Below are 12,500 nucleotides of genomic sequence, written 5' to 3'. Positions count from 1 at the left end.
CAAACAAAAAAAACACGAATAGATAAACAAAATAAAGAAACAAAAAAACAGGAATAGATAAACAAAATAAACAAACAAAAAAAAACACTAATACATAAACAAAATAAACAGAGAAAAAAAACGATTAGATAAACATAATAAACAAACAAAAAAACACGAATAGATAAACAAAATAAACAAACAAAAAAACACGAATAGATAAACAAAATAAACAAACAAAAAAACACGAATAGATAAACAAAATAAACAAACAAAAAAACACGAATAGATAAACAAAATAAACAAACAAAAAACACGAATAGATAAACAAAATAAACAAACAAAAAAACACACGAATAGATAAACAAAATAAACAAACAAAAAACACGAATAGATAAACAAAATAAACAAACAAAAAAACACGAATAGATAAACAAAATAAACAAACAAAAAAACACGAATAGATAAACAAAATAAACAAACAAAAAACACGAATAGATAAACAAAATAAACAAACAAAAAACACGAATAGATAAAAAAAAACAAGAATAGATAAACAAAATAAACAAACAAAAAAAAACGAATAGATAAACAAAATAAACAAACAAAAAAACACAAAAAGATAAACAAAATAAACAACCAAAAAAACACGAACAGATAAACAAAATAAACAAACAAAAAAACACGAATAGATAAACAAAATAAACAAACAAAAACACGAATAAATAAACAAAATAAACAAACAAAAAAACACGAATAGATAAACAAAATAAACAAACAAAAAAAACACGAATAGATAAACAAAATAAACAAAAAAAAAAAACACGAAAAGATAAAAAAAAAAAACAAACAAAAAAACACGAATAGACAAACAAAATAAACAAACAAAAAAAACACGAATAGATAAACAAAATAAACAAACAAAAAAACACGAATAGATAAACAACATAAACAAACAAAAAACACGAATAGATAAACAAAATAAACAAACAAAAAACACGAATAGATAAACAAAATATACAAACAAATAAACACGAATATATAAACAAAAAAACAAACAAAAAACACGAATAGATAAACAAAATAAACAAACAAAAAACACGAATAGATAAACAAAATAAACAAACAAAAAAAACACGAATAGATAAACAAAATAAACAAACAAAATACACGAATAGATAAACAAAATAAACAAACAAAAAAAACACGAATAGACAAACAAAATAAACAAACAAAATACACGAATAGATAAACAAAATAAACAAAAAAAAACACGAATAGATAAACAAAATAAACAAACAAACAAAAAACACGAATAGATAAACAAAATAAACAAAAAAAACACGAATAGATAAACAAAATAAACAAACAAACAAAAAACACGAATAGATAAACAAAATAAACAAACAAAAAACACGAATAGATAAACAAAATAAACAAACAAAAAACACGAATAGATAAACAAAATAAACAAACAAAAAAAACACGAATAGATAAACAAAATAAACAAACAAAAAGAAACACGAATAGATAAACAAAATAAACAAACAAAAAACACGAATAGATAAACAAAATAAACAAACAAAAAACACGAATAGATAAACAAAATAAACAAACAAAAAACACGAATAGATAAACAAAATAAACAAACAAAAAAACACGAATAGATAAACAAAATAAACAAACAAAAAACACGGATAGATAAACAAAATAAACAAACAAAAAAACACGAATAGATAAACAAAATAAACAAACAAAAAAACACGAATAGATAAACAAAATAAACAAAAAAAACACGAATAGATAAACAAAATAAACAAACAAAAAACACGAATAGATAAACAAAATAAACAAACAAAAAAACACGAATAGATAAACAAAATAAACAAACAAAAAAAAACACGAATAGATAAACAAAATAAACAAACAAAAAAACACACGAATAGATAAACAAAATAAACAAACAAAAAACACGAATAGATAAACAAAATAAACAAACAAAAAAACACACGAATAGATAAACAAAATAAACAAACAAAAAACACGAATAGATAAAGAAAGTAAACAAACAAAAAAAACACGAATAGATAAACCAAATAAACAAACAAAAGAGACACGAATAGATAAACAAAATAAACAAACAAAAAACACGAATAGATAAACAAAATAAACAAACAAAAAAACACGAATAGATAAACAAAATAAACAAACAAAAAACACCAATAGATAAACAAAATAAAAAAAAACACGAATAGATAAACAAAATAAACAAACAAAAAAAAACACGAATAGATAAACAAAATAAACAAACAAAAAAACACGAATAGATAAACAAAATAAACAAACAAAAAAAACACGAATAGATAAACAAAATAAACAAACAAAAAAACACGAATAGATAAACAAAATAAACAAAAACAAAAAACACGAATAGATAAACAAAATAAACAAACAAAAAAAACACGAACAGATAAACAAAATAAACAAACAAAAAAAACACGAATAGATAAACAAAATAAACAAACAAAAAAACACGAATAGATAAACAAAATAAACAAACAAAAAAAACACGAATAGATAAACAAAATAAACAAACAAAAAAACACGAATAGATAAACAAAATAAACAAACAAAAAAACACGAATAGATAAACAAAATAAACAAACAAAAAAACACCAATAGATAAACAAAATAAACAAACAAAAAACACGAATAGATAAACAAAATAAACAAACAAAAAAACACGAATAGATAAACAAAATAAACAAACAAAAAACACGAATAGATAAACAAAATAAACAAACAAAAAACACGAATAGATAAACAAAATAAACAAACAAAAAACACGAATAGATAAACAAAATAAACAAACAAAAAAAACACGAATAGATAAACAAAATAAACAAACAAAAAAACACGAATAGATAAACAAAATAAACAAACAAAAAAACACGAATAGATAAACAAAATAAACAAACAAAAACACGAATAGATAAACAAAATAAAAAAACAAAAAAACACCAATAGATAAAAAAAAAAAAAAAACAAAAAAACACGAATAGATAAACAAAATAAACAAACAAAAAAACACGAATAGATAAACAAAATAAACAAACAAAAAACACGAATAGATAAACAAAATAAACAAACAAAAAAACACGAATAGATAAACAAAATAAACAAACAAAAAACACGAATAGATAAACAAAATAAACAAACAAAAAACACGAATAGATAAACAAAATAAACAAACAAAAAACACGAATAGATAAACAAAATAAACAAACAAAAAACACGAATAGATAAACAAAATAAACAAACAAAAAACACGAATAGATAAACAAAATAAACAAACAAAAAAACACGAATAGATAAACAAAATAAACAAACAAAAAAACACGAATAGATAAACAAAATAAACAAACAAAAAACACGAATAGATAAACAAAATAAACAAACAAAAAAACACGAATAGATAAACAAAATAAAAACAAACAAAAAAACACGAATAGATAAACAAAATAAACAAAAAAACACGAACAGATAAACAAAATAAACAAACAAAAAACACGAATAGATAAACAAAATAAACAAAAAAACACGAATAGATAAACAAAATAAACAAACAAAAAAACACGAATAGATAAACAAAATAAACAAACAAAAAACACGAATAGATAAACAAAATAAACAAACAAAAAAAAACACGAATAGATAAACAAAATAAACAAACAAAAAAACACGAATAGATAAACAAAATAAACAAACAAAAAAACACGAATAGATAAACAAAATAAACAAACAAAAAACACGAATAGATAAACAAAATAAACAAACAAAAAAACACGAATAGATAAACAAAATAAACAAACAAAAAAACACGAATAGATAAACAAAATAAACAAACAAAAAAACACGAATAGATAAACAAAATAAACAAACAAAAAAACACGAATAGATAAACAAAATAAACAAACAAACAAAAAACACGAATAGATAAACAAAATAAACAAAAAAACACGAATAGATAAACAAAATAAACAAACAAAAAACACGAATAGATAAACAAAATAAACAAACAAAAAAAACACGAATAGATAAACAAAATAAACAAACAAAACCAACACAGACAAACAGCTGATTAAAAAGAATGAATAGGCAACTCGAGATATAAAAGCTGACACCTCCTTCCCTTCCCACCAATCAATAAAAAACAATAAAAAGAAAATCAATAAAAAACAATAAAAAGAAAATCAATAAAAAATTATCTGTTAACTTTAATTGTTCTATAACCACTTTGTTATTGTATTGTTATTGTATAAAAATAAAACCAACAAAAAAAACAACAAAAATTATATAAAACCCAAAAACAAAATAAAAAACAAAATCAAACAAAAGAGGTATTTACTTTTATTTACTTTTATTTAAGTTAACTATTTTAATCATTACTGCGACAGTAAAGTAACTTAACTTGCCGCCCCCCCCCACTAACTCCAGATATGAACGAGCATTATTTTACTATATATGTTAACCATGCAAGGGGTTTCGCCCCCCCATCTTTTAATCTCCTACTCTCTTTCCATTTCTCTCTTTACGCCCTCTTACCTCTCTCCCCTTCAATTCCTCACTTTACTCCGTAATCCTTCCTTCCTTCCTTCCTTCCCGACAGTACGAGGGCGGCTACAAGGCGAGTCGGCTGGGCAACTGGGAGACGACGGGGCGCTCCTTCCCCGAGAGGCCGAGGTACCGACGGGGCGCCACGAGGGTCATCGCCGACGATCGAGGTCATCTCCTGCCGGGGGTCGCCAGGACGGCTGCCTCGCCCTGGGGGCCTCTGGCGCAGGCGATAGGTAGGCGGGGTGGGGGGGTGGGGGAGGGAGGGGTGCAGGGGGAGGGGGGAAGAGGGAAGAGGGAGAGGGAGGGGGGAAGAGGGAAGAGGGAGAGGGAGGGAAGGAGGAGGGAAGAGGGAAGAGGGATGAGAGGGAGGAACGGAGGGAGGCGGGAAGAGGAAAGGAGGGAGGGAGGGAGGGAGGGAGGGAGGAGGAAGGAAAGGGGGAAGGGGGGGAAGAGGGAAGAGGGAAGAGGGAGGGGGGGAGGGAGGGAGAGAGGGAGAGGGAGGGAGGGAGGAGGGAGGAGGGAGGGGGGAAGAGGGAAGAGGGAGAGGGAGGAGGAAGGGAGGGAGAGAGGGAGAGGGAGGGAGGAGGGAAGAGGGAGGGAGAGGGAGGGAGAGAGGGAGAGGGAGGGAGAGAGGGAGAGGGAGGGAGGGAGGAGGAAGGAAAGGGGGGATGGGAAGCGGGAAGCGGGAAGTGGGAGAGGGGGAGGGAGGGAGGAGGAAGGAATGGAGGCAGGGGGGAAGAGGGAAGAGGGAGAGGGAGGGAGGGAGAGAGGGAGAGAGAGAGAGGGAGAGGGAGGGAGGGAGGGAGGAGGAAGGAAAGGGGGCAGGGGGGAAGAGGGAAGTGGGAGAGGGAGAGGCGAGGGGGGAGGAAGGAATGGGGGCAGGGGGGAAGAGGGAAGAGGGAGAGGGAGGGAGGGAGGAGGAAGGAAAGGGGGCAGGGGGGAAGAGGGAGGGAGAGAGGGAGAGGGAGGGAGGGAGGGAGGAGGAAGGAAAAGGGGCAAGGGGGAAGAGGGAAGTGGGAGAGGGAGAGGCGAGGGGGGGAGGGAGGGAGGAGGAAGGAATGGGGGCAGGGGGGAAGAGGGAAGAGGGAGAGGGAGGGAGGGAGGGAGAGAGGGAGGGAGGGAGGGAGGAGGAAGGAAAGGGGGCAGGGGGGAAGAGGGAAGAGGGAGAGGGAGGGAGGGAGGAGGAAGGAAAGGGGGCAGGGGGGAAGAGGGAGAGAGGGAGGAAGGGAGGGAGGGAGGAGGAAGGAAAGGGGGCAGAGGGAAGAGGGAGAGGGAGGGAGGGAGGAGGAAGGAAAGGGGGCAGAGGGAGGAGGGAGAGGGATGGAGGGAGGGAGAGGGAGAGGGAGACGGAGGGCAGGGGGAATGGAAGGGCGATGGGAAGAGGGAGAGGGAGGGAAGAAGAGGGGGAGGGAGGGAGGGAGGAAGAGGGATAGGGGGGGCAAGGGGAAGGGAATAGGGCTAATGGGAATAGGGAGAGGGAGGGAAGAAGAGAGGAAGAGGGAGAGGGAGGGAGGAAGAGGGAGAGGGAGGGTAGGAGAAGGGAAGAGGGAGAGGGAGGGAGGGAGGAAGAGGGATAGGGGGGGGCAAGGGGAAGGGAATAGGGCTAGTGGGAATAGGGAGAGGGAGGGAAGAAGAGAGGAAGAGGGAGAGGGAGGGTAGGAGAAGGGAAGAGGAACAGGAGGGACAGAGAGGGAGGGAGGGAACGGGGCTGGCGTTAGGGGGAGAGGGAGGGAGGGAGGAAGGTGAATAGGAGGGAGTTATGGAAGGAAGGGAAGAGGAGGACGGAAGAGGGAAAGGAGGGAAGGAGGGAGGACGGGGAGGGGAATGGTAGACGGGCGGGAGAGGGAAGAGGGGAAGGGGAAAAGAGGCAGGAGTGGAGGAAAGGCGAGAGAGGGAGAAGAGAGAAGAGAAGGTGAGGGAAGGATAAGGAAGGAGGCACAGAGGACGGGGAGATGGGAGAAGGGACGGGATGGGAGGGGGAGGAGGGAAAAGGGAAAGGGAGAAAGGGAGGGATGAAGAGGGGAAGAAGTGAAAGGGAAAAGAAGAGAGGGGGCTTAAAGAGATGGAAGACCGGGAGAGGGATAAAAAGGAGAAAAGAGGGAAGGAATGAAAAAAGGATAGGGGAAGCATGGGGGGGGGGAGGGGGAGGAGGGCAAAGGGGTGTAGAAAAGAAGGGGTAGGGGAGGGGGGGTCGAAAGGAAGGGGGGAGGAGGGAGGATAATAAAAAAACAACAACTTTACCAGCCTTGTTAAACATTCCTGCCATAACGTTGATCTTAATAACACCAAATAGATTCTAAATAGTATATAATATACTATATAATATACTAATATGATATATAACTGTCATACAATAACAATATCGACCACAATCCAACATTAAAGAATACCGAACAGCGAGTAAAACCCGCCCTGGAACCTCCGCAGATCCGAATGTTGGCGAGCGAAACCGTAGAGTTTCTGAAGGACGACTCTACACGGACACGGACTGCGAAGGAGTAAGTAGCAGAGGGGGAGAGAGGGAAAGGGAGAGAGGTAGAGAAAATGGGGGGAAAGGAAAGGAAAGGGAAGAGGAGAGAGGAATATGGGTAATGGGGGGGAAAAGGAAGGGTGAAGAGAGAGTAATAAGGGGAATGGGGAGGGAGGGAGGGAGGGAGGGAGAGGGAGGGAGAGAGGGGGAGGGAGAGGGAGGGAGTTAGGGAGGGAGAGGGAGGGAGAGGGAGGGAGGGAGGGAGGGAGGGAGGGAGGGAGGGAGGGAGGGAGGGAGAGGGAGAGGGAGAGGGAGAGAGAGAGAGAGAGGGAGAGAGAGAGAGAGAGAGAGAGAGAGAGAGAGAGAGAGAGAGAGAGAGAGAGAGGGATGGGGAAGGAGAAAGAGAGAGAGAGAGGAAGAGAAAAAAAATAGGGGAAAAAGAAGGGAACAGAAGAGAGAAGGGGAGAGAGGGAATGTGTAAAAAGGAGAAAACGAGGAAACGGCGAAAGAGAAGGAGAAAAAGAGAAAGAAGATGAGGACAAAGAGGGGAGAGAAAAAGATAAATAAACGAAGGAGGCTTAAGAGAAGGAAGAACGGGTTAAGGAGGAGAAATAGAGCGGAAGAGGAGAATGAGCAGGAAAGGAGCGAGAAAAGGAGGAAGGAGGAGTAAGAGGAATGGGAAGAAGGATAAGGAGCATAAAAAGGAAGAAAAGATGGAGGTTGAGGATATGGAGGAATGGAAGGGAAAGAGGAGGGAGTTGATGAGTAGGAATAGGAGGAGGAGGAGAGAGAGTAGGTCACAGAGGATGAAGAGAAGGGAAAGAGGAGGGAGTTGATGAGTAGGAATAGGAGGAGGAGGAGAGAGAGTAGGTCACAGAGGATGAAGAACATGAGGAGGGAGAGGACGAAGATGCAACACACAAATACGTCAGTAAACAGACATACTGTATATCCTCCCGCTTCACACACACACACACACACACACACACACACACACACACACGGGAACCCCCCCCCCCCCACACACACACACACACGGCCACCCACACACACACACACACACAAGACACGCCACACACACACTCAAATCTCAAGCGTTATCATTCGTTCCCATTCCAGGACGACGCAGCAGGAGGAGGAGGAGGAGGAGGAGGAGAAGAGGAAGGAAATGCCAACGGAGACTTGCAAATCACGGGCGAGGCGCTCATGGCGGGGTCGGCGGCGGAGCAGACGGCGAAGGAGGACGGCGAGACGGACAGGACCTCAGGCAGCTTGACCCCGGCGTCCTTCAGGAGGCGAACAAGGACACCGTCGGCGATGCAGTCCGCGCGGTGAGCTCGGGCCGCGGAAGGGCTGCCGCACGCTTTATATAATAATAATTTACTAATTTATATGACGCGCGGGCAATTTAATCATAATTAAATTAATCTTTCACTCTTAGTACTTCCTCTTATCACTTTCACTCTTAGTATTTCCTCTTATTACTCTTTCACTCTTAGTATTTCCTCTTATTACTTTCACTCTTAGTATTTCCTCTTATTACTTTCACTCTTAGTATTTCCTCTTATTACTTTCACTCTTAGTATTTCCTCTTATTACTCTTTCACTCTTAGTACTTCCTCTTATTACTTTCACTCTTAGTATTTCCTCTTATTACTCTTTCACTCTTAGTATTTCCTCTTATTACTCTTTCACTCTTAGTACTTCCTCTTATTACTCTTTCACTCTTAGTACTTCCTCTTATTACTTTCACTCTTAGTATTTCCTCTTATTACTCTTTCACTCTTAGTATTTCCTCTTATTACTCTTTCACTCTTATTTCCTCTTATTACTCTTTCACTCTTAGTATTTCCTCTTATTACTCTTTCACTCTTATTTCCTCTTATTACTCTTTCACTCTTAGTATTTCCTCTTATTACTTTCACTCTTAGTACTTCCTCTTATTACTCTTTCACTCTTAGTATTTCCTCTTATTACTCTTTCACTCTTAGTACTTCCTCTTATTACTCTTTCACTCTTAGTATTTCCTCTTATTACTTTCACTCTTAGTACTTCCTCTTATTACTCTTTCACTCTTAGTACTTCCTCTTATTACTTTCACTCTTAGTATTTCCTCTTATTACTCTTTCACTCTTAGTACTTCCTCTTATTACTTTCACTCTTAGTATTTCCTCTTATTACTCTTTCACTCTTATTTCCTCTTATTACTCTTTCACTCTTAGTATTTCCTCTTATTACTCTTTCACTCTTATTTCCTCTTATTACTCTTTCACTCTTAGTATTTCCTCTTATTACTTTCACTCTTAGTACTTCCTCTTATTACTCTTTCACTCTTAGTATTTCCTCTTATTACTCTTTCACTCTTAGTACTTCCTCTTATTACTCTTTCACTCTTAGTATTTCCTCTTATTACTTTCACTCTTAGTACTTCCTCTTATTACTCTTTCACTCTTAGTACTTCCTCTTATTACTCTTTCACTCTTAGTATTTCCTCTTATTACTCTTTCACTCTTAGTACTTCCTCTTATTACTCTTTCACTCTTAGTATTTCCTCTTATTACTTTCACTCTTAGTACTTCCTCTTATTACTCTTTCACTCTTAGTATTTCCTCTTATTACTCTTTCACTCTTAGTACTTCCTCTTATTACTCTTTCACTCTTAGTATTTCCTCTTATTACTTTCACTCTTAGTACTTCCTCTTATTACTTTCACTCTTAGTATTTCCTCTTATTACTTTCACTCTTAGTATTTCCTCTTATTACTCTTTCACTCTTAGTACTTCCTCTTATTACTTTCACTCTTAGTATTTCCTCTTATTACTCTTTCACTCTTATTTCCTCTTATTACTCTTTCACTCTTAGTATTTCCTCTTATTACTTTCACTCTTAGTACTTCCTCTTATTACTCTTTCACTCTTAGTATTTCCTCTTATTACTTTCACTCTTAGTACTTCCTCTTATTACTTTCACTCTTAGTATTTCCTCTTATTACTCTTTCACTCTTAGTACTTCCTCTTATTACTCTTTCACTCTTAGTATTTCCTCTTATTACTTTCACTCTTAGTACTTCCTCTTATTACTCTTTCACTCTTAGTATTTCCTCTTATTACTCTTTCACTCTTAGTACTTCCTCTTATTACTCTTTCACTCTTAGTATTTCCTCTTATTACTCTTTCACTCTTAGTACTTCCTCTTATTACTCTTTCACTCTTAGTATTTCCTCTTATTACTCTTTCACTCTTAGTATTTCCTCTTATTACTTTCACTCTTAGTATTTCCTCTTATTACTCTTTCACTCTTAGTACTTCCTCTTATTACTCTTTCACTCTTAGTACTTCCTCTTATTACTTTCACTCTTAGTATTTCCTCTTATTACTCTTTCACTCTTAGTATTTCCTCTTATTACTCTTTCACTCTTAGTACTTCCTCTTATTACTCTTTCACTCTTAGTACTTCCTCTTATTACTTTCACTCTTAGTACTTCCTCTTATTACTTTCACTCTTAGTACTTCCTCTTATTACTTTCACTCTTAGTATTTCCTCTTATTACTCTTTCACTCTTAGTACTTCCTCTTATTACTTTCACTCTTAGTACTTCCTCTTATTACTTTCACTCTTAGTACTTCCTCTTATTACTTTCACTCTTAGTATTTCCTCTTATTACTCTTTCACTCTTAGTACTTCCTCTTATTACTTTCACTCTTAGTACTTCCTCTTATTACTTTCACTCTTAGTACTTCCTCTTATTACTTTCACTCTTAGTACTTCCTCTTATTACTTTCACTCTTAGTATTTCCTCTTATTACTCTTTCACTCTTAGTACTTCCTCTTATTACTCTTTCACTCTTAGTACTTCCTCTTATTACTTTCACTCTTAGTACTTCCTCTTATTACTTTCACTCTTAGTACTTCCTCTTATTACTTTCACTCTTAGTACTTCCTCTTATTACTCTTTCACTCTTAGTACTTCCTCTTATTACTTTCACTCTTAGTACTTCCTCTTATTACTTTCACTCTTAGTATTTCCTCTTATTACTCTTTCACTCTTAGTACTTCCTCTTATTACTTTCACTCTTAGTATTTCCTCTTATTACTCTTTCACTCTTAGTACTTCCTCTTATTACTCTTTCACTCTTAGTATTTCCTCTTATTACTCTTTCACTCTTAGTACTTCCTCTTATTACTCTTTCACTCTTAGTACTTCCTCTTATTACTCTTTCACTCTTAGTACTTCCTCTTATTACTTTCACTCTTAGTATTTCCTCTTATTACTCTTTCACTCTTAGTATTTCCTCTTATTACTCTTTCACTCTTAGTATTTCCTCTTATTACTCTTTCACTCTTAGTACTTCCTCTTATTACTCTTTCACTCTTAGTATTTCCTCTTATTACTCTTTCACTCTTAGTACTTCCTCTTATTACTCTTTCACTCTTAGTATTTCCTCTTATTACTCTTTCACTCTTAGTACTTCCTCTTATTACTCTTTCACTCTTAGTATTTCCTCTTATTACTCTTTCACTCGTAGTATTTCCTCTTATTACTCTTTCACTCTTAGTATTTCCTCTTATTACTCTTTCACTCGTAGTACTTCCTCTTATTACTCTTTCACTCTTAGTACTTCCTCTTATTACTCTTTCACTCTTAGTACTTCCTCTTATTACTCTTTCACTCTTAGTATTTCCTCTTATTACTCTTTCACTCTTAGTACTTCTTTCACACTTATCATTACTCTCTCTTCCCCGATACTTCCCATTACCAATCCTTTACACTCGCTATCCCTCAGGCGATTATGTAAATTATTATTATAATTTAATTATAATTAAATTTAATTCAATTATTTAATTTAATTTAATTATATTTAACTTTAATTAAATTTAATTATATTTAACTTTAATTTAATTTAATTATAATTAAATTATAATAATAATTTACATAATCGCCTGAGGGATAGCGAGTGTAAAGGATTGGTAATGGGAAGTATTGGGGGAGAGAGAGTAATGATAAGTGTGAAAGAAGTACGAAGAGTGAAAGAGTAATAAGAGGAAATACTAAGAGTGAAAGAGTAATAAGAGGAAGTACTAAGAGTGAAAGAGTAATAAGAGGAAGTACTAAGAGTGAAAGAGTAATAAGAGGAAGTACTAAGAGTGAAAGAGTAATAAGAGGAAATAAGAGTGAAAGAGTAATAAGAGGAAATACTAAGAGTGAAAGAGTAATAAGAGGAAATACTAAGAGTGAAAGTAATAAGAGGAAGTACTAAGAGTGAAAGAGTAATAAGAGGAAATACTAAGAGTGAAAGAGTAATAAGAGGAAGTACTAAGAGTGAAAGAGTAATAAGAGGAAATACTAAGAGTGAAAGAGTAATAAGAGGAAGTACTAAGAGTGAAAGAGAGAGAAAGAGTGAAAGAGTAATAAGAGGAAGTACTAAGAGTGAGA

General features: G+C 35.9%; 1 protein-coding gene across 1 annotated transcript in view; it reads left to right on the top strand.

Annotated features, from left to right (window-relative positions):
* The window catches only part of LOC138860380 (uncharacterized), a 66,141-nt gene that overhangs the window by 46,743 nt on the left and 6,898 nt on the right, over window positions 1-12,500 (top strand). The window contains exons 2-4 of the mRNA XM_070117803.1: window positions 4,649-4,829; window positions 6,982-7,094; window positions 8,186-8,388. Coding sequence (XP_069973904.1) covers window positions 4,649-4,829; window positions 6,982-7,094; window positions 8,186-8,388 — 497 coding nt within the window. The remainder of the gene's footprint in view (window positions 1-4,648; window positions 4,830-6,981; window positions 7,095-8,185; window positions 8,389-12,500) is intronic.

Source organism: Penaeus vannamei, chromosome 41 (genome assembly GCF_042767895.1).
Source record: "Penaeus vannamei isolate JL-2024 chromosome 41, ASM4276789v1, whole genome shotgun sequence".
NCBI classification, from domain to species: Eukaryota; Metazoa; Arthropoda; class Malacostraca; order Decapoda; family Penaeidae; genus Penaeus; species Penaeus vannamei.
This window is presented reverse-complemented; position numbering and strand designations above follow the sequence as displayed.